Genomic DNA, 23,761 nt, shown 5'->3' with positions numbered 1-23,761 from the left:
AATGTTCATTCTCGATACATTTTATTCTTTAGATAAATCTTGTATATTATCGTGTATAAATTTTGAGAAATAAAATGTAATTGAGGAATTCGGTAGAAGGATGTCATAGCGAACAGCATTGCCACCTCACAGTTCAGTCTTGTCTCTATGCAGTTTCACATGCTCTCTGTGTCGGTTGCCCAGGTCCTTTTTGATAGTTTTCTCCCACTTTATTCAAAAATGCATATATGTGAATTGACTAAACTAAAATGCCCCAAGGTGTGATTGTGTCTGTACATGGTGCCCAGTGATGGACTGGTGTCCCAATTCAGGGTGTATTCCCAACTAGTCCCTGCTGTTCCAGGAATAGGATCTGGATTTAGCGTGTCTGTGATCAGATTAAAGTGGGTGCTCAGGATGGAAGTTTAACTGACAGATGTTATGTTTATTTATTTGATAATTGTAAAGCCATGATTAATTCTAGGCGGAATAAAACTAGATATTTAGGCTAATCAGATTACAGTAATTGTCTGAAAATGAAATATGTCTCTAACAATCACAAACATTTTAATGATCATGATTTTATATTTGCCTACAAGAAAACTGTATGTGAGTTTTCTCTGGTTTTATTTTTTCACAAAACATTTTACTGTAGCAGAAGGTTTCAGGAGTGCATTTGTTGAATGTATGCGGATTTGCTAACCAGAGATTTAGAGAGAGAGAGTGTGTGAGTGTGTGTGTGTGTGTGTGTGTGTGTTTGTGTTTGTTTGATGCTTTTGAACTCTATGATGGGAATCTGATCTGCCCACCCAGTCCCACTCCCTAAGCTCCTCCCACTCTGGGTTCCACTCCGCCCCCCCTGTCTCCGGCCCTGCTCGCGCGACTGGCCCATAGAGAGAGCAGCTTCCTGCCCGCGCAACTAAACTTACCCTTCGGGGGGAAAAAACGGAGCAACTGCACCACTCGCGACTCAGTTGGAAATTAAGAATAAGATCACCCCGGAGTGTTTGGCCCTTCGCGGGTGAAGCAAGGGCCGGCCAGCACAGAAAGTAGGATGTGGGTCTGGTACCTCCTGCTCGGGTCGGGAACGGGCACCAGCTCGGTCGGTAAGTCACAGTGTTTCCGCGGCGCAGGCCACACGGGCTTTTACACGCACTGGAACTTGTGCACTGTCGCGCTGGAACTGTGACCTAATGACTGAAAACGTCTCCAGAATCTCGGCAGCTGCACTGTTGTTGCACATGTGTTGCGTTTTAAGGTTACTGACTTCCGAACCGTGTCGCGTTAAAACCCCACCACCCGAAGCGCAGGGACTATTTCAGGAGTTTGGAGTGCGCGGTGGTATCAGTGATGAAGCGGCGTGGACGTGATACGGGTTGGATCCCTCTGTAGGTCGCTGACACGGTTTAGGACTGTTAAGTAAAAAAAAACAACAACAACAAACCAACAAATAACCAAAAAAAAGTTTTTTTTACTTGTTTTTACGACTCGTTGTTTTGAACCTGAGCGCGGTTTTTGTTTAAAGGGCACATGCCCATGTGTTTATGTTAAATGCCCATGTAGAAATATGTTTCAAGTTAGTAAAGACATATATACAACAAATTTAAATAGTTTATTATTATTATTTTTACAAATGTAAACATAAACAGAGTAGAAAGCTTTAATACGCATCATAGTGTTGCTGGATTGTGATTGGTAGAAAGGGTTTATTCATTTTTCTAGAGTAGCTGCTCAGAAAGTAGTTCCGACTGCAGGACAAATCACAGGTGTATATTAAAGCGCGGTTGTTTCTGTAGTATTTAATTGAAATATTAATAGTGACTTGTGTAGTAGTTGTTCAAATTCAAATAAATTAAATGAAATAAATCGTTATTTAAAATAAAAGAGCATTCATGGTGTTGATGATATGGTCTAGATTTCTGTAAAAGAAGCGTAGTAACAGTTTGACGTTGTGCCACATTACACCAGTCCTTCTTTGATTATTTCCCAGTGACAGAACGCCTCCTTACTGTGAATAGTACCGGAGTAGGTAAGAAATGTAGACCTACACTAAAGATGAAAATGGATTTGTCACTGCTTCTTTTGGATGATTAACATTCCCAGCTTTTTTTTTAAAGAGGTTCTGCATGGAACACTTGGTGAATGGTTCCCCTCGGGTGTAACGCTTACATGAAACATTTAAGGATAAACAAAAGAAGCCCTTTGGGGTGGTGGACAATTTATTCATGCCTTCACGTCAAGCCTTCAGCAGTTTCTTTTATGTATTTCAAGCAAACAGTTGTCTTCCGTTTTGTTTTTATAGTCGGCGTATTTTCTTTGCTGGGAGTTAGCAACAGATGTGTGATTCAGGCTGAGTGACAGCAATCCACGTGTCCTTAAAACATTTGGCCCTCAATTGAACTGGAATTGAATCCACTTCCAGACACTAAAAAGACAGTATATGCAGAGCTGCATGTGTTTTACACAGAGATACTACGCCGTCATCTAAATATCCAGAAATACTCTGTATCTGCAGCACAGAAGTTCTAGTTATATTTCTGATATAACGGTTTGTTCAATATTCTTACATGCAGCCAGAAAGATGGCCACGTGAATTAAATGACAATCGGATATTTACCAGCGATTTAAGTCAGTGATATACATTGTGACCTCGATACTTACGGGGGTCTATGATAAAATAGTTTTTTAAAACACTTTTGTGTAATTTATTAGTACAAACTCTGCTTTGAAACGTACTCCGAACTTTCGAGCCACTCGCGACTATCAGATTTTTCCGCGAGTTAGTCTCAGTCCGGTTCCAAATAAAAAGTCGCGAACTATCGAAGTGGCGAGGGTCAAGGTCGCGAGTATCGAGGTTCCGCTGTATATTGGGACGCCTGACTCTTCCAGTCATATGTGGTTCTTCCCCAGAATGTTACCCCAAAGTTAAAAGCACACAATTGTGGATGCCTTTGGATGCGGTAACATTGAACGTTCCCGTCAATTGAACTAGGAGACAAAAAAAAACATTTCCTGCATGATTATGCCTCTCTGCGCAAAGCAAGCTCTTTTGAAGATATAGTTTACATGGGTTGGAGTGGAAGATATTGAGTTTCCCGCTATAGAACTCTGACCTCAACCCTTTTGACCACCTTTGGGATGAATTGGAACACTAACTGCATGCCAGGCCTCCTTATCTTTTATCTGTACCTGACTGTACTAACACCTTTGTGGCACAAATCTCTACAAGCCCACTCCAAAATCTAGTGGAACATCTTCCCTGAACAGCAAACTGAGTCTAGATGCAAAGTAGCACGTTCAAAAAGCATATGGAAAACTTATGATCAGGTGTCCACAAACATTTTCCCCATATAGTGTTGATTAGGTCTGGTTAGAAATGTATAATTTCCTCTAACAAAAACAGAGTGAATGTAGTTCCAGCTACAGTCTTTTTAAATATACTGTATATTAATGTGCTTGAGTCTCTGTTATAATACAAAGTGGTGCATGGACATATGAAAAAGCGTATGTAAATGCTTATATGACCGTATGTTTTGTGTCTCCATTGTCCGTGCTTAAGCAGTAAAGATAGAAAAAGCCGCTGTAATGTAAGGAACTAACAGGAGCAAACTTTATTGCAGGCCTTCCAAAATTGTAAATGTAACTATAAATGCATAAATGTGTGCTCGCAAGAGGGCTTTCCATTAAAGGAATATAACTCGCGTCACGTCTCGCTAGTTCATGTCTCCCCATCGTTGTATTACTTTCCTGTAACAGCATGACCATCATGTTTTATTCCATACTTATTGACCAGGTAGTTTTTAAGGTGATTTGAGGATCACAAGTCAGCCATTGTCATGAATTTTTGAAGGGTAAATACTTGTGTTTACAAATTGCACATAATGCTGCCCTTCAGGTTGTCGCCTTTTATTATTCATCCAGAGACAGCATTGAGTTTGAAAAAAGAAGATATCAGATTAACTGTTTAGATACACTGACTGGAACTATCAGATTTATGGTCATTTTAGCTCAGGTTTAAGAGAGGAGAGTGTAGAGTTCTGTTTACACGATCACCCAAATAATCTGATGACTATAGATATCAGGTTATTAGTGTGCATGTAAACACGAGGTCTTTTCAGAAAGAGCCCTTGTGTTAGATCTGGATAGGAAGCAAACAACGTATATTTTCATCAGTATTTGTTAATAGTCCGTTTACTTGCCTGGTCTGTTTAGTATGCTCTGTACATCAGGGCATTTACTACTACTGGTTTATCGTATGTAAATCATCTATAGCTCACTCGGCTAGATCCTTATAGCATAACATATCTAAAACCGTAATTCTCTTCAAGGTCATTCCACACTTCTGTCAGTTAATCCTGAGATCATTTAGTAGCTATATTAGGAATTATGTCATAGTTATGTTTGCCAAATGAGACCACCTGACCTAACTGTACCCTTTTAATGACATGGAAAATATTTGTGATCATGTTGTTATTTATCAGTTCATTCGTTGCTTTGCAACGTAGGACTCGAATCAAGCTAAATTTCCCATGATGTAATTGTATATCGAAGGCAGCTAGAAAATTTGAAATGAAATTCCATTCAGATATATCATCGTAATCAAAATACATAAGATACAACTCGAAACCATCCATACGAAAAGGTCTCTTTTTTAAATGTTTATTGAGTAAGTGTAATTTTCCACCACAGTAATGTATCTCATTACAAATTTACAGTGCATTTATTGACTGAGAGAAAAGTAGGCTATGATTGTAGAAGGTCAGCCATCTTGGGTTAGAGTTTCACTGATGTCTGGAATTGAATGAGTGGCGACTGATTGGGTCCGATCAGCATGGCTGGACAGTGATATCCAAACCCATTGTCTTGACAGAACTGAAATTCATCCGGGTTAGCACCGTCACACTCTTCGTCACATATTCCCATTTATATCCTCTGAGCCATTTACCTCAAAGAGGCGTTGTTATCTACATTGAGACTATTTCTTTGGCATCTCATTTCCATTTGAACACCAGATGAAAGTAACATGTATTGACAGATCTCGCACACTCAAAAGAAAATGCTTTGCTGAGTGAATTCCTAAGGAATAATATGTGGAATAGGTTAAGAGTTACATTTGCCTCTAGGATACAGTCATATTTACGAGTGATAAAAAGCAGTGGGGTATTTATATTTGTTTAAAATACATTTCTGTCATTAAGGTAATCGTTTTGATGTTTGATGCCTGTTCAAAGACACTGAACTTGTCTAATAGCTTTTAAAGGATGCCAGTGTTTGCAGTTCCACCCTTCAATTTGAAATTGTGCCTATAGTCATTTTGCAATTGATGTTTGCTCCGAACTCTTATTGGCCTTTCAATTGAAAGAGTACAATGCCCAATTTCCCCAATTATAATCCCCAAAACATCACATTTTAAAAGCCATACAGCGGTATGAGGCGCTCCGATATAAAATGTTGAGCGCATATTATTTTTAGTGAGAAAGTAAACCTCTGCACATTGTATTGTCTGAGGTTGAAGCTGGTGTGCTGTGTTGTGTAAAATGTGCACACTCAGTGTTCAGACTTGCAAATTTCGAGAGATCGAATTGACCCTTGCTGCAAACGTTTGGTAATAATAAGTTGGTGTTAGTTTTCCCCTCAGCATTGGACCTGCATGGTGAGTTAAACAAAGTCAATACCCAGAATGTAAAATTTCCCAGTCAGCAGCATAACTCGCTCGACTAACATTTCCAAATTTCCAGCAATGGAATAGATGAAGCTATATTTGAATTTATACATATCCAGGTTAATAAACTCCAAGTGCAGGTGGTAAGAAAATGTGTGGCCTCTTATTTTGATTAAATTGGGATTTAGTAGATCGCTTATTGCTTATATTTCATAAAAAGCCTTGCTGTGTCTAAATTAATGATGAGGTTATGCGTGCTCAAGGTATCTTTTATAGTTGTCTATAACTGCGCTACAACACCAAGCTCCTTTTCTTAAAGGTCTCAGGTTAAGTTCTATAAAGAGTGATATCTGCAGAGGAAAAATAAATGAGTACACCAATGAAAGATGACAAGAAGCGATAAAATCTTCGTCCGGCTCTCCCCATTCAATCCCAGCAGAGCCTGAACTCTTGTAATGTATATTAATGTGTCATTGATGTGTTGCATTAATCCATAGAGTCAAGGGCAAGCTGAAGCAATTAGGGTGGAGATCTGAAAGTAGAAAATGTATGCCTATTGAATTTGTATTGACCAAACTTCACTGTGAGGTAAGCTTAAAATGGCAAGCTTTTAAGGTTGGCAGATGAGCCTGAAATCGAACCAGAACACAGTAGAACATCACTAACTGCCTTAAACTCAAGAATGACCAGACAGTTCAGACACCATCTACTGAAAAGGCTTTCATCAGGGTGTAGATGTTGCTCTTTCTTGCTGTTTGATGTGACTCCTGTACTGTTTAAATAGTGAGTTTCAGGGGACTTTTATATCTCGTCTGATTGACTGATCCAGAGCAAAAATATGGGGGGGGGCCCTTTTTCTTATTTATTTCCTGCTTGGTTTGGCACCAATTTCACATAGCACATGATTAAAGTAAAAATAATTTTTTTTTTTATATATTTACAGTGAGGAAAATAAGTATTTGAACACCCTGCTATTTTGCAAGTTCTCCCACTTAGAAATCATGGAGGGGTCTGAAATTGTCATCGTAGGTGCATGTCCACTGTGAGAGACATAATCAATAAAAAAAAAAAAAAAACTGAAATCACAATGTATGATTTTTTTAAACTATTTATTTGTATGATACAGCTGCAAATAAGTATTTGAACACCTGAGAAAGTCAATGTTAATATTTGGTACAGTAGCCTTTGTTTGCAATTACAGAGGTCAAACGTTTCCTGTAGTTTTTCACCAGGTTTGCACACACTGCAGGAGGGATTTTGGCCCACTCCTTCACACAGATCTTCTCTAAATCAGTCAGGTTTCTGGCCTGTCGCTGAGAAACACGGAGTTTGAGCTCCCTCCAAAGATTCTCTATTGGGTTTAGGTCTGGAGACTGGCTAGGCCATGCCAGAACCTTGATATGCTTCTTACAGAGCCACTCCTTGGTTATCCTGGCTGTGTGCTTGGTCATTGTCATGTTGGAAGACCCAGCCTCGACCCATCTTCAATGCTCTAACTGAGGGAAGGAGGTTGTTCCCCAAAATCTCGCAATACATGGCCCCGGTCATCCACTCCTTAATACAGTGCAGTCGCCCTGTCCCATGTGCAGAAAAACACCCCCAAAGCATGATGCTACCACCCCCATGCTTCACAGTAGGGATGGTGTTCTTGGGATGGTACTCATCATTCTTCTTCCTCCAAACACTTTTAGTGGAATTATGACCCAAAAGTTCTATATTGGTCTCGTCTGACCACATGACTTTCTCCCATGACTCCTCTGGATCATCCAAATGGTCATTGGCAAACTTAAGACGTGCCTGGACATGTGCTGATTTAAGCAGGGGAACCTTCTGAGCCATGCATGATTTCAAACCATGACGTCTTAGTGTATTACCAACAGTAACCTTGGAAACGGTGGTCCCAGCTCTTTTCAGGTCATTGACCAGCTCCTCCCGTGTAGTTCTGGGCTGATTTCTCACCTTCCTTAGGATCATTGAGACCCCACAAGGTGAGATCTTGCATGGAGCCCCAGTCCGAGGGAGATTGACAGTCATGTTTAGCTTCTTCCATTTTCTAAAGATTGCTCCAACAGTGGACCTTTTTTCACCAAGCTGCTTGGCAATTTCCCGTAGCCCTTTCCAGCCTTGTGAAGGTGTACAATTTTGTCTCTAGTGTCTTTGGACAGCTCTTTGGTCTTGGCCATGTTAGTAGTTGGATTCTTACAGATTGTATGGGGTGGACAGGTGTCTTTATGCAGCTAACGACCTCAAACAGGTGCATCTAATTTAGGATAATAAATGTAGTGGAGGTGGACATTTTAAAGGCAGACTAACAGGTCTTTGAGGGTCAGAATTCTAGCTGATAGACAGGTGTTCAAATACTTATTTGCAGCTGTATCATACAAATAAATAGTTTAAAAATCATATAATGTGATTTCTGGATTTTTTTTTTTTTAGATTATGTCTCACAGTGGACATGCACCTACAATGACAATTTCAGACCCCTCCATGATTTCTAAATGGGAGAACTTGCAAAATAGCAGGGTGTTCAAATACTTATTTTCCTCACTGTATATATCATAAAGAAATACTGTCTGAATTGCACGAGTTGAGTTAATTCAGGGTTGAATTGCTTTCTAACTGCAATCAAACCATCCTAGGACTCATATGCAACTAGAACAAGACCTTTCTCAGACTTTGGTCTACATGTGATTTCTGTCTTCCCAGCTGCACAATGAAACACATAATTGCACTAAATGCTGCATATATGAGATATAATAAATATATATTATATAATATATTTTTAAAAAATCCGTATGTGTGTGTGTGATATTTAAATAAATAAAATGTTAGAGGAAATACTATGGTCTTTCTATTGCCTCAGGTTCTGTACACAATAAAAAAAAACACCAAACCAGTCTCTTGCTGGGGTCTCTTGTAACATCATGACTTCCCCGGGAACACAAAGGGGCCATATTTATTCAGTTTTTGGTTTTCACCAAAATTTCCTAGACTAAATCATTAAGTGCTCACAACGGTTGAGATTTGTGTGTGAGATCCACAGAGACTACGTCCCAGAATTGAGATCCTCCTCACAGTGTCTCAGCAGTTAAAAAATTCCCATATCAGTGACCCTGAACATAAACACTGTATTGACTCCGCTGTCAATTTTAAGTTCTGTGAAATTCCCCCGTGTGAGAAACGATGAGCCCTGTTTTGGCAGCGCCGACTTTTGAAGTCTCTTATTGTTGTTTTGACATTCTAAAAGGACATTTTATGTATTTCATCTTTTCTCAGAAATCACTGTGCCCTCAGGCTTTGCATGCTGATATGTGTCCAGCTGTGTGTGTGTGTGTGTGTGTGTGTGTGTGTGTGTGTGTGTGTGTGTGTGTGTGTGTGTGTGTGTGTGTGTGTCAGGCACATGAAAAGCTTTGAGAGAAAGCACAGGCCTCTAGCTTCCTCATAGGAATGACGTGAATAAATCTGAGACTGGGATCAGCGTGCCTTGGCTGGAAGTGAAACATAGTGGGCTTTTCTACGAGGCACAGCAGTCGTCTTCCCCATTTACTTATAGTGGTGTTTGTGGGGTTGAGCTTGGGATTTGGACGAAACTGTTTTCCCAGCAGCACCGAGCAGCAGTGTGTGTGGGAGGATCAGGATTGTTCATCCATCTCTGTTGCCCTTCAAATCCTTTTTATAGAAAGTTATTGGAGCTATTGAACTTCTTTCTGTTTTTCTCTCCTGTCTTATTTATCATTTGTCTTTAGCAAAGTGTGCTAATACTACAGATATAGTGTAAGAGAGTGGGTAGGGTAGTGTGCCAGAAAATTGGGCCTCCTGCTGCTACAACTGTCAGCACCCACTCGCTTTGTGGTGTTGTACCATGTTTGTTCATTTAAAAGAAAAAAAAAAAAAGAAAAAATCTGAAATTGCTCTTCTGCTCCACATGCTGCAAGTGAGCCGAGTTACTCAGGCAGATCAGATCTGTAGAAAATGTAGGTTGTCTTATAGGAATCAACATGTGATTTGGTTTACAATGTTCACATTTGGTGATTGTAGGTCCTTGATACGCTTGGAGTAAAGCTTGTGGACACCTGACAGTCACACCCATACGTACATTTTGAACATCCCATTTCATATTCTGTGGCTTTTGCAGTTACAATAATCTCCACTTTCCACTCGAGTTTGGCTGTGGTGGTGATTTCTTCAGCTATCACGAGTATTTGTGAGGTTAGGAAGTGATTCACAGTCACACTAATGGGAACTGCAACCTACATGACTGATTAATGTGATAGACAATTTGTGCAGTTACTACTAGTGAAACCATCAAACTGTGACAGGATGAGTGCCACCAGCATCACCGTGTCAGCGTCTCATTCCTCAGAACCCTGTAATCTCCTCTTGGAGGCAAACTAGGGAACGCAAAGCACACCTCATTGCCTGAAGCAAAAAAATTCTAATCCTGTCTGCTTTTCCCAGAGTGGGTGTTGTGAGGAAAAAAAATCTGATCTAAAGCTGCTCTTAATAGTTTTAATACCAGTCCTGCTGGCGGTGCAAGTCTGATGCACATCAAGATCATCATCAATCTGCCCATCGACTTTCCCCTCGTTGTTCATTGTTACTTTCACACACAGTTAAATTAAAAAGCTGTAATCTACCCTCACTAATTAGTTGATGGTATTGATTATTGAACCAGATTTGAATGTGAAGTATCAACATATCTAACTGACTCATCAACACAAGACTGGTCTGGTTTAAAATTGCCAGTTTGCTCGTTTCTAAATGGGACTACCAGTTCCTGAATGATGTAGTAGAAAAGCTTTTGTCTGGAGATTATACTGCATGTCTGAATTCTGGTGATGCCAAGTGATTGGCCATGCTGTCAAGCATACTTTACCCTAGCATTGTTTTAGTAACCAGGAGAACCAGCATCTATTCTCCAGATGTGTCCTCTAGATATTTTAACAGTCTCATAAATGTTGTGATATTCTAAAAATGTACTTAAAAAAATAACTTTTCTAAATTCCTCTTTAAAGCATGGAATGGCTTAATCCTTCCAGGTGCCATGTTTGTAATGGACTGTAGCGGTTCTGTGCAGCGAATTTCAGCTAATGGTACTGGATCAATATAAATCATGGCAGTATATGGTCAGGGAGACGGTTTAATTGGGTGTTTCCCTAATATGAGAGTAAACAGGATATGTTCTAAATGGCATTCGGGCTGCTATACATCTAATAAAACATTACAGCTGGTAAGAGAAACTAAAAGTACACTTAGTTTTTTTTTTTTTTTTTTTGGAACAATAATGCACATCTTTTATTTAACTGTTAAACTTGTTAAATGAGGGTTGAGTGATTATTCATGACACTTTGTTTTGCAGCCCAGCCCAGGCTAATCAGATTAAGACAGAACAAATCACTCTAATCATCCCTGTTACAAAGCTGGATATAAATAACCGATGCAGTTTATATCAAGTGAAATATCTGCACAGTTTTCCATCACCAGAATATTCCTTTGAGACACTTTTGTGGCGGAGATTATACCGATTCCGACCACTAATGAGCTGTAATGGATTCAGCCAGTCTCGTAAACAGTTAGTGAGCCGGTGAGCAAGAGAGGAAAAGCTGTAGATGTATTTCTGCCATAGGTGATGTTTTTTGCTCTGCAGCTCCATTTATTTTCATTTAAGATGGAGTCAGAGACCAGGCCCATAAAAAGGGTTCGAGTCGTGCGTCTCTGTCAGAGCCCCTCCCTCCATTCCTCCACTCCCTATCTGTTAGGACAGATGGCTTAATGGCAGTAGTGAAGAGAAATGAGCCATACTTTCACACCAAGAAAGCAATTCCCTCCAGCACTCGTCTAAAATGCTTGTCTCACCGCTTTCCTCCGTACAAATGTGACACGCGGGCTAAATGGTACGTGGATCGTCCCTGACAGATGCGTAGGAAGAGGCAGGTGTATCTGAATGCTCAGAGCTCAAAAGATTTCCATCATTGCTTTGTGTATGTTGAATTGTTTTTGAAAGTGGGGGAAATCGGGGAAGAGGTATCTGTGGTCCAGTTAAGGCTTTAAGTTGAATCTGTTAGTAATGGCAATTGAAGTGTACAAGTGGTTCACGCGGGACTGTTTTGTGGCATCTGACACAGGCTAGCAGAGACCCGCAATTAGACCTTTGCCTTTTGGTGACAAAATGTCTCTCTTTATTGGGAGAAAAAAGTCATGTGACTGCCTGTGGTGTTATGGGAATGACCAATCCCTTCTCTAATTGCATGCAAAAATTGATTCAGGAAATGATTCACCAAATATTCATCAAATGTTACCAGGTTTCTGCTGTTTTTTCCCCCCTAATTGAGCCACCAGTCATAGAGGGTGAGGGATGACTTGTCCTCTGAGATGCAGGATGCTTTCACACCTTCTCAAACTACATCATAGAGCAACTGCCCACATGCAGAGGAAAAGTGCTAAGTTTCCCTCTGTGTATAGATGTGCTAACATGTCTGTAAATGACTAGAACCACTGTTTGACAAAAAAGTGAAGAATGCCTTCCTCACCACCCAGAGAGTAGAGCTTGTGTACTTTCAAGCTTTTTATGGTCTTCCAGCCATATATTGCAGTCTCTCAATTATAGAGCAAGCACTTGGACATTTGCCCCACTCAAAGGGTCTTTTGGTGAAAATGACATGTGTCTGACATTCAAACCAACTAAGTATAGACTTTTTCCCTTTGTTCATGGGTAAACATGAGGCAGGATCACATTTGCTTACCAGTAACCTCTTCAATCAATACTATGAATGATTCCAGTAACTAACTGATATGTGCAAATGCAAGGAAGTGCGAATAGTTAGTTAAATTTCATCGTTCAAGATTCTGAAACGTAGCCAGAAAAGTGTGCAATAAGTAGCTCCCATAGGGTATGTCTAAGGAATATACTAATCTGCAACTGCCTTAAAGACTTACACACATGTATCAAATCATGTTTATTGACTGACATTCACCTCATCAATCATATTATCTAAATGAGACCACTAACCTTTTACCTTTACTTATCAGATAATTTGAAACTTCATTTAAGAAAATAGAGGCTCCCAAACTCTTCTTTTATATGAAGTGACTTCTCTGCAACAGTGGTAGTAACTGAACACCCTTACATGCTTGTGCAGCACAACTTGGCCTGTTATTGCCAAAGCAGGTCTGAAAGGGCCGAGTGTCCCAGGGGTCATGTGATTCCTTTGGAGAAATGGGAATGAAAGAAGAGGTTTATTCGGTGGAGCTTTTATATTGCTAAAATCATTAATGAGGCATCTGGCCCTGTACACCTGGCTTACCTGTGTTTGGAATGCTAATAAACAAGTGATCTGATTCATATTCATATGGAGTCACCAGTTTATGAAGTAAATCTAGTGTGTACTAAACTGCCTGCTTAACTGTGCTGCCTGTTTGAGGTATTTTACCATTGGTCCGAATCTCTAGAGACCTCAACGTTTGATTAGATTCACATCATGTGATTATATGTAGATTCTTCATGTCTGTCATTGTAAAGCAAAGATTGAGTACTATAGCTTAACAAAATAAATATATATATCTCCATACTCTGGGCAGCATAATTGGTTCAATATAACATTGCTTGCTATTTCTTCTTCTATGCACAAAAGTTACCCAAGGCATTGTACAATTGAGCCATGGTTCTAAATGTGGACATGTCAAATCCATCAAAACACACATTTGTCTTCTTCTTCTTCTTGTTTCGGCTGCTCCCGTTAGGGGTCGCTACAGCTGATAATCAAAAACACACACTTGTCTATAGAACCATATGTTATGCTAAATGGCACTTATGTTGCTTGATGCAAAAACAAAGCCTGAATAAATAAATACTATTTATGCCACTCTATTTTCACCTTTGTTTATAATGATCAGGTTTTATTTGAGTTGGAAACTACATTTGCCCTGCCTTTTTCGCTGAATAAATTTATGAGCATGCTTTTTGGGCCTGCATATGGCAATGCATAGAATCAAGAAAAAAAAAAAGTATTTTAAGTGTGTTTAAGAATCTATGAAATCTTGTGTTACATTGTGGTGATACAGCATTTGTGGTTGTTCATTTGAAGTTATTTTGACTTATCTGGTCTAATGTACTGGGTAAGAAGGTCTGCTTGGACATTTAGTGCACAAGACATTTGATGCATAATTAAAGGCCTCTCTTTTGTCTCGTTCAATCATTTCATCATGAATGAGGCTACCGACATTCCCCTCAATGGCAAAATGATTTTACTTTCAATTAAAAACAAGCTCAAAAGAAAGACATGCTGTCTCAGAGAGAGAGAACGAGAGAGAGACAGAGAGACGGATGTATTCTTCCGGATGTATTCTTCTATGTAATCTTGAGTTAAATTTTGTCCTCCTAGAAATACAGTTGTGTTTGTCCATACTCAAGGTCAGGGCGTGACTACATGTTCATCTTCGTGTTCCTCCAGAAAGAGACAGCCACACTTAGTGGTGTCTTCTTCATCCATCAATGTCTGAGACACACACAGACTCAGGAAATGAGGGCCATTTGAGACTGGGCTGTTGAGTCACAAGCTGCTGGAGTGTTGCAGTGTTTACTGGGGCGTCACACTGCCTCATAGCACGTCACTGCACACCACACAGCACAATGGCAAACAAACCCGAGTGACATTTAGCCCTCTGCTGTCTCCTGACAGTCACAGGTGGAAGGGTGGAATTAATGCAGCTGTCTCGCCATCCCAGCTGCGCACACACAAATAAATGTCTCATTAATATGGCCACATATGGATATAAAATGGATCGTTTTTTTTTTTCTGGAGGTTTTTGCATAATCATCCCCCCACATAATTCCAGTGCAACGGAAAAACACTTAAATTCCATTTCTAGATAAGCGGCAGGGTGTCGGGTGATCAGAGCTTCACAGGTCTGCTACAATTAGAAAACAGTATGAAGTTTTTAAGTTGTTAATGATGCATTTTGAAATCTGCAGTATCATCATAGGAGCATCAAACCGAGCAGCAGTCTTTAGCTGTTCTGCTTCCACACCCCTTCATATATGCGAATAATATGACTTCACTTTCTTAATGAAGCTATGCATTGTGGGAGATCTAATGATTAGCGAGATCTGCATTGCACATGTTTACTGAGGGATATAGTGAAGGAAAAAATAAATAAAAAGGAATCAGTGAAGAGAAATGACGCATTTTCTCGCCAATTAGGAGACCTGGCAATTCTCACCATTAGCTTTCCTGTATCATGCAAGAGCAACCAATCAGGGGCCGCGAAGTTTAACACGTGTTCCCTCTGAGCCACATGAATCTGGCCAGCTGCATCTTTCTAGAACTGATGTGCCACAGCGCAGATTAACGCTTTTTATCTACTCACTGTCACATGCTCGTTGATGACTGCACCTGGCTTGTGGCACTGTGATTGACATGGGATGTGCTTTGTGCATTTCTTTCCACTCAAAAGTCACAGCAGATTTTGCTTCCTTGGTTTGAGTGTTTAGGTTTTACAGGATTTTCTAATGAAATGTTTACAGTGCCTGTTTTGGGACTGGCGATAGTAAAATTCTGCTTTGTGCCTCCCACTAGAACACATCACATCACACACACACACTCGTGGCCTTCACATACTGAGTCTTGCAAAGATCATGGCAAGTAGAAAAACTGGACCTCAACTCGTTCATGACCCAAAATGTCTTATAATTGAAAGCGTCCACTGATCGAGCATAACAGTATGACCACCAGCCTAATATTGTGTTGTTTTCCCTTTTAAACAGTCCTCCTCAATTTATACTTCTTCAGCAATTTGAGCTACAGGAGCTCGTCTGTCGGATCGGACCACCCGGGCCAGCCGTCCCTCTCCACGCGCGTTGAGCCTTAGCTGCCCATTACTCTGCCGCCGGTTTACCACTGTTCCTTTTCTCGGCCCATTTTTAATTTTAGCCACATCAGCTTTGAGGACAAAATGTTCACTTGGGGTCTAATATATCCCACCCACAAACAGATGCTGAAGCTATGATGAACCGATGATCAGCGTTATTCACTTCACTGGTCACGATGTTATAATGTCATAATGTTAGTCCTGATCTGTGTATAATTGTGCTGTGTTAATGACCAGAGAGCTTGTTGTGGTTGTGCATCAGGTTTTAAGTTAACATATTGCATTGGATCCACATTGTGATGGAGACTTTGAATTATGCATCACTTTTTTTTCGCATTCATAAAAAAATAAACAGCGGCTCTGGCAGCGGCTCTGGCATTGAAGGTGTGCGATTCACTCAGCTGGATTTAATTAAAGAGTACAGGGACTTTGGGGAGATTATGGCCGTGTGCTGAAAGGTACAGAGGTGATCACGGTCTTTACTGAAGAAGCTTCATCAGCAATTCTGTCTGTGTGCAGAGAACAAGCCTGTGCGCTTAATGACCATGTTCTCACAATATTACTGTGTGTGTGTGTGTGTGTGTGTGTGTGTGTGTGTGTTTGGGCGTTGGTAAGTACTTTATTATTGCATAGCAATAAATAAATGTGGAAATGGACATTTATTTAATGTCTTTTCAATCTTGCGGTTTCATCAAATACATTTTTGCTTCGTTTTAAATCCAGAAGCCCACCCCAAAAGATTAATCATTTTAGAAATGGAGCTGTAATTATTATGTAAGGTTTTGTGGCCATTATGGTGGCACTGGGATGTGAAGTAGGGCTGCGTGATATGAACTTTATTGTTAGTAATTTAACATTGTGCTCGTTAATACAATGTTAACAGAAACTGGTATATCTCCATGGTTTCACGGTTAAAGGTGAGCCTCCATTGATTTAATGTATAATACGTGTATTTTTTTATTATATACTGCTAGAGCTGGACAGTGGGAGGTGGTAGTTTAGTGGTTAGCGCCTCAAATCTGCCACGGTTGGCCCATAACCCTCAACTGCTCTGTGCTCTGATGTGTGTTTGAAGAAAATGTAAGTTAATTTTGATATGGGTGTCTGCCATGTGTAATTGCAACATGACAATATCATTGCTGTAATCATTTTTGCTGCATGCTTTTGTGAGATATCATTCGATATTTTATATAATTCATAAAAAATGACTGAAAGCGGCTGATTTGATTTTGGCCTTAATATTTTACAATTTCAAACGTTCAGTTTACCTGTACTGATACTGTTTCTAAAGAATTGCATAATTTGCTGACAAACATTTGTGAGATTTATTGGATTTTCTGTATCTCATTGAGATTCATGAAATTGCAATAATTGGTTTAGGTCCTAACACTCATCCCAATATGCCAAAATGCATGAAACAGTTTGTAGATGATGATAATAATAATAAAAATAAAAATAATAGATCATTGTGGCATCATCAACACTAGAACAATAGACTTTACAACTAGACTTTATTTTTGCTTTGGTATTGTTATACAAGGACAAGCAATTTAGGTTTTTAGGAAAACTTCACAAGAGCTGCCTTTTAAAGCAAAAAAAAAAAAAGACCATGCAGAGGCATCTGTATATATTTTAAAATAAATGTATGCACGAAAGTGAAGACAGTTGACACGTCGTCTGTCCCTGCAGGAATGTACAGACTGCACATCATAAATACACAATAACTGATTCCTGCTTGTTCAGTTTCACAATAACATTAAATGTATGACTGCGGTGTCGACCTTGAGAGAGCAGATGTTGGGATGAGATGTTCTGCACATCAGGTCTGGATGCGTCCTCATGCTGCCACACATCTTCACCCACCACAAACGCGCACACACGCACGTGCCCTTCTCGTCCGGTGCCTGGAGCCAGCTGTAACATTAATAATTCATGGAGGCTTCTAAAGGCTTTTAGCCCACTCCCTCTTGTGGTGTGCTCTTTGTGGAAAGGCTGATGGGTAAATGTGAACCAGAGGCACGCATGCAGCTAATGTATGCTTTGTTTTTCTCTTTAACGTACTATCTTGAATGTTTTCACTTATGTGTTCTAATAGTGTGACAGATTAATTCATGCCGTTGGATTCATAACTTGTACTTGTACTTAGTTTTCAAGTCCGAGAGAAAGCCACAGACTTCACCCATAGATGAGCGTACCTTTTTTCCCTTCATGCTGAGCCTCAAGAAGACTCTGGTGGAAGGTTGAATATATGCAGAAAGCAACGCCTAATACTTAAAACCCTGTAGCCCCAAAACCTATACAAATTATACCTTTGTTAAAAAAAACAAGAATATAACGCACTGTTTTTTTTGTTGTACATGTTGTATAGCTTTCTATGCCTCATGCACAATGGTTCAAGTGTGACTGGCTGCTTGAGCTTTAAGCCTGTGTGTACTGAGAGAACCTCAGCTTTGCTTCTGCTGCTAATCTTCTATGCTACATGCTCTGTGCCCCCAAAAGCTACTTAACTGTTTCACAAAATCATGCACAAGTGCAAGTGACAACTCTCACACAGCTTTTATTCTGAGACCAAACAATAAGAGACTGAAACCTTAAAGGGATACAAGCTGTTGGTGGGTTGTGGCTAAAACCCGCTGCCTTGTTTCTTCTCAGATTTAATCATCAACTGCTGCCTTTTAATAAATGTATTGGTTTGCTTTCTATAACGTGTGCCTCTGAATCAATGTAAAATATATCCATTGGAATACAGGCACAAACTCCTACCAGAGAACCTTGTGATTTATTTATTCAGCACACTGGTTAGTGTGGGTTTTTTTTGTTGTCGTTTGTGTCTTTCTTCCACTTCATGGCTTTGCATATTGTTATAATTACACTGCGCACTAGTCAATATCATGAGCAGGTTCTTTTTTCAAAACAGAATAGAAGACTTGATTTCACCCAAGGCTATTTTTCTAATGCTTTTCCGATGGTTTTCTGAACCCTCTTCAGCTCACTCATTGGGAGTCTAAACCAAGATGTTCATGAAGCTGCTTAGTAACAAGTGTCGCTGAAAGTGTGATATCAACGAATTAAAGCTGAAATTTTAAATTGACAGCAATACTGATACACATTTATGGCCAACGAAGCATCTGAATCTGCTGCCAAGAACTGTGATGAAGCAGGAAATGAAATGCTAATAGTATTTAATCCAAACAGGATTACAGTGTATTAGTGAAAATCATTCCTTATTAAAATAAACTCAGAATGCGTAGTGATGGGCAATGAATTAAACACAACATGGCATGCTGATGGAAAATGGCAGCAGTGGGGTGGTTTGGTGAAAGAAGCTGGTAATCTGATGAACAATAAAAGAGAAGGAAGGAAAGAAGAAATAGACAGAGAAGGAAGGAAAGGCATGAAAAGAGCTGAAAGGAAAAGAGAGTTAAAGCTGTTACAGCTTGAATGTTACAAATCACTGACACTGGAGACTCTAGAAAAATGAATCCGGATCGAGCATATATCAGTCACCAACAAGTGCCTGTGCTTAAGAGATGATTCCCCTCTTAAAACTGTGAGGAGAAGCCATGTCTTACCATTTAAACGTGAACTAAATAGTGTACGAACAGGATGAATCAAGAATTCAGATTTATACAGATTTCTCAAACATTTGAAGTCATGCTTTCATGAAGTATCAACATTATAAATACACACCAGCTGTTGGTGCTGCAGCTGGGCTTTTGGATCTGACTGTACTTAATCTGAAGCACACATGCAGTTTACGTCATGTCTTTTCATATGTAGATTTTTTTGGGGTTGATGTGCTGTCTAATCAGCAGTCGAGTTTATCCCTGGATACTGCTCTTTAGGGATACGTGGGAATTGTAATTTGTGACCATGTCCATTGTTACTACGTTTAATAAATGAAAAAGAATTGAGTGGAATTGCAGCAGGCAGTGAGGCTGAAATAAGCTCACGCACCGCCTGTTTTCCTTTGACCTAAGAAACGATGTTTCCTTGTTCTCTTTGCTAGTTTCCTTTCACTGCAATAAAACACGCAAGCCCCCAAGCTGCCTGTCACCTGCCGTAACTCTCATTAGCACCAGCTAGCATGAAAGCTGCTGCTGTGGCATGGGGGGGAGGGATGTGAAGAGGGGAAAGCTCCACACTAGAGCATACACACCCTCTCGCCTTCAGATTGCCTTTGGGCTCAAGAAACTTCCTGAGATGGCAGGCCCATTAAAGGCAGTATAATTGGAAAATAACGTTCCTCTCCTGGCTAGAAAAGCAGCTCATTTTCCTTCTGAGCCCAGCACAAAAAAAAAGTCTGTTCAGAAGGTTATCTGTATTGATCCAGCTCTTTTTTATCTTTTTTTTTTTTGTTCCCTGACATTCAGAACAACAATGAGCACCTCCCTCACTTTCTCTCACATATTGCAGCTGTAATTATGTGCAAAGATTCTCCCCAATCTGAATCAATTCATTCTCATAGCAGCATTCGGATGAACTTAGTGTTGTGAACATTTCATATTATTCATTCTCTTAGATTATTAAAAAAAAAACAAAAAAAAACAACAGCAACAACTCTCATATCTCAGAGGCAGGCAGGCAGATTTATTTATTTATTTATTTATTTGTAACAGAGATTTTGGTGATTAGACAATCTTTTTCAAATTCAAACATGCATTGAAGCTGGGGGAAAAAATCAGGGATCGAAAATACAGATTAAATATTTATGAGGAGACAAAGGTGGAAAGACACAACATGCTAATGTGATAATTTAAAGGATATAAATTGGCTTTTGTTTTTTTTATATGTATATATGAGTTCAGTTTATTAATTAATTATACAATCACCTACGAGCCGGCACGTCCTATTATTTAGCATTTACTAAATAGTTTATGTATTTTTTTGTGATAGTTAATTCGTTCATTGGCAACTGCTTAACATGATCACATGTTCTTATGAACATGATCTTATCAATATGAGTATAGTCCGTTTTATAGATATAACCAAGTACTGTCTCTGTATATCAACTGAAGAAATTTTATGTTGAGGGTTTTTTTTTTTTTTGCTTTTCCCTCCAGGTTGTTAGTGGGAAATTGCACATGCTTCAGGAAGTACAGTCGCAGTGCTTGGTGTCTTGAATGCTGCTGATTGGTTAAATACAAGCTTGACAGAATGATCAGTCTTCTTGCATGCTGTTTTAGAACCATGCATTCAGCTCCTTGGTATTTACAGATGCTTGTGCAATGCTACAGGCTGTGTGGTGAAACAAAATAGAACAGTTTTTTTTACGATGTTTTAATTTTTCTGGCAAGTCAAACAAATGTGGCGAGACAGCGTGTTTTTGTATATGCTCCTAGCTCGCATGGATGTGAAGCATGAAATGATGCTCCAGGCACCGTGGTCATGTTCTGTAGCACATGCTGTGCATAGCAGCTGGTTTCATACTCTACATTAATATTACCATCACGTTCATGCAGTAGAGTAAAACCTTTAAGAGCAACACAAGTTCAGCCTCAACCTTCTCCATGTTTGCAGCATGGACACTGTTACTGTAGTCGGGTGAAAAGGTTGCGAAACTTCTGGATAGTATTGAGAGTCTTGCTGCATATACTTTCTAAGCCCTGAGCTTCCTCTTCTTCAGGTGGGAATGTGTCACTTGCTCATGGGTAAGATGCTGGACTGGTAATGAGTTTAAATCTGAGCAGCACCAAACTCCCACTTCTGTGCAGCTTGAGCAAGGCCCTTAGCTCTCAACTGTTCAGTTGTGTAATTGTTAGTCAGTCTAGAAGATCATGGTGTCTGCCAAATGCCATCATATAATTAATTATATAATTATAATTATAAGCCACCGTTGTGAGTATGCTATGGGTGATGAGAATTTACCACTGTACCTTTTTTTGCCTGAATGGACCCGAATAAACGCTTTCTAGACACGAATAAGCGCTCGAGCTCTCATTGTTTATTAGACCTTAAAGTTTAGAATCACAGTGAAATTTCTTTCTAGTAAGGTTAATATCAGACTCGTGGATTATGAACAATTGGTGACTTCCCAACATCTACATTTACTCTGCCAGATGTTCTTTTCATTTACTGTATGCAGAATGGTTCCTAACTCGACGACGACTTTTTTTTTCTCTCCAAAACTTGATATACTTATGTTTTAAACAGTCTTTTAAAGTCTGACCAACCTAACAAGTAAAAATTGACTCTGCAGTGCATCCAACTATTATAAATCTATTCGTTCCAATTTCATTAATGCTTTTGTTTTTGGAAAGGTGAAAATCTTGATTATGTTCTCTTGTTCCATTTTACCGAGGATTGCAGACCAGTGCTCTCAGACAGGAGAGCTTCAAAGACTTGTAAGCCACAAGCACACAAGATAGTCACAGATGAGTCTGGAGTTTTTTGGTTTTTGTGGGAGTTTGTCAGTTTGTCACAATTTCTATAGAATTCCAAATTTTTGCAAAAGGTGCTTGGACCCTGTGGATTGCTGCTGGCACTGGTATTTCCTCTTTCATCTGCAAATAGTCTCCTTTTGTATGTAGTTGTATGAAGCAAACATGTTTAATATCTTATACTATGTTTTCAAGGATTTAAACATATATAGTAATATATCTATCTCTCTCTCTCTCTCTCTCTCTCTCTCTCTCTCTCTCTCTCTCTCTCTCTCTCTCTCTCTCTATATATATATATATATATATATATATATATATATATATATATATATATATATATATATATATATATATATGTGTATATATATATATATGTATATATATATATATATATATATAGTAACTTCTTATGACCAATGAGTTGACTGTTTTATAGCTTTGGGTTTTTTATTCCTTTAGTTTCTTTTAGTAAACTTCACCAGTTCTGTGAGGCTTGAAGGATGGCGTGCATGAACAGTTCTTTCAGATCCTGTTACAGAATCTCAATAGGATTCAATTCAGCTTTGGCTTAGCCATTTGAGGTCACACAACTCCTAACTTTTTCTTTGCTGGTTTTACTTATTCAGGTTAAAAAAAATTATAGACTTTTTAATAATACATATTCTCACATTGTCATGAAGCAGCATATATGAAATCCTGGTGTAGATTTAGATAATGAGCGAACTGTAGAAGTGCAAAGTAAACAAGTATAAACAGCGTGTTAACAGGATATTCAAATTGAGCGTATTGTGAGTTGGAGTTCTGGGTCGCAGACAGGACAATCTTCATGATGTTTAAGATGAAGGTGAGAATTGGGCAGATGGGAATTATTTTTTTTCTTCCATCTTTCTATTAAAACATGCAGTTTGCATTCTTTAACAGTTTTGTGATGTTTCTAGATTTTTTTTCTCTCCCTCATTATTTATGATGTTATGTCAGGTTGGCTGCTTGCAAAACCAATGTTTTCTCTGTGTCTATATATTTTTGATATCCAACAAACAAACATATAGAAGCCCCATGTTAGTGAACATGGTTAGAGGCAAACTGTAGATATTCTTTTGTTTTTTGTTTTTTACTTGTGAGTTTTCTATTTTTCTTTTGTTGCTGTTGATCAGACTCACCTCACAATACATGTTGATCTTAGAATGTGTTTTTTTTTGTTGTTGTTGTTTTTTTTATAATTTCCTACCATGTCTCCCATTACTATTATCCCTGTCATCACTTTGAGGTTCCAGGCTCTGATCCAACTATTCAGTAATTTGCACTTGTTTTTTAATGACTGTGTTCACCGATTCTGCTCCGCAATCACAGATCTGCCATCCTCATGCAGTTTTGAAAATATTATATAAAATATTAATAACACCTTAATATCTTATGGGTAAAACTCTGCGTTAGACGTTAATAGCAGCAATAGTTAAAGCAGCACTCGCAACAACCAACAGAGCTAAATAAAATGCTCCATGACTTCTGTGATCGATATAGATAGACATCTGTATTGATAAGTGCTAAAAAAACTTCACGCTTCTGACACAATGGTATTGATGGATTCATTACTGACAATAGTTTTAGGTGTGTGTGAGCAAGAGCGAGTAAGAATAAACTGTTTTAAATCCTACTTTATATTTGCTATTACGATAAATATTGGCATTTTTGCCTCCCTATCCCCTCTTGCATAAGACTTGCATATCAATACTACTGGTGTAGCATTCGTTAATGACTTTTTCTAGCCACTAGACTTCAGTCTCCGATGTCATGCATGCCTGGTATTTGATAGAAATGTCTCACTTGCCGTGACCACGTATAGATTGCTCACAGATATTTGCAGCAGCATCTC

General features: G+C 39.1%; 1 protein-coding gene across 2 annotated transcripts in view; it reads left to right on the top strand.

Moving 5' to 3' along the window:
- The first annotated feature begins 821 nt into the window (after positions 1-821).
- ldlrad3 (low density lipoprotein receptor class A domain containing 3) overlaps positions 822-23,761 on the top strand; it is a 77,839-nt gene continuing 54,899 nt past the window's right edge. Inside the window, exon 1 of one of the 2 annotated variants that reach the window (XM_046860290.1) lies at positions 822-1,085. In XM_046860290.1, coding sequence (XP_046716246.1) covers positions 1,034-1,085 — 52 coding nt within the window. In that variant the 5' untranslated portion in view covers positions 822-1,033. The remainder of the gene's footprint in view (positions 1,086-23,761) is intronic. The other variant, XM_046860289.1, reaches the window with a different exon arrangement.

Source organism: Silurus meridionalis, chromosome 10 (assembly GCF_014805685.1).
Source record: "Silurus meridionalis isolate SWU-2019-XX chromosome 10, ASM1480568v1, whole genome shotgun sequence".
Classification (NCBI taxonomy): domain Eukaryota; kingdom Metazoa; phylum Chordata; class Actinopteri; order Siluriformes; family Siluridae; genus Silurus; species Silurus meridionalis.
The sequence above is the reverse complement of the archived record's forward strand: the minus strand, read 5'-3'. Positions and strand labels throughout refer to the sequence as shown.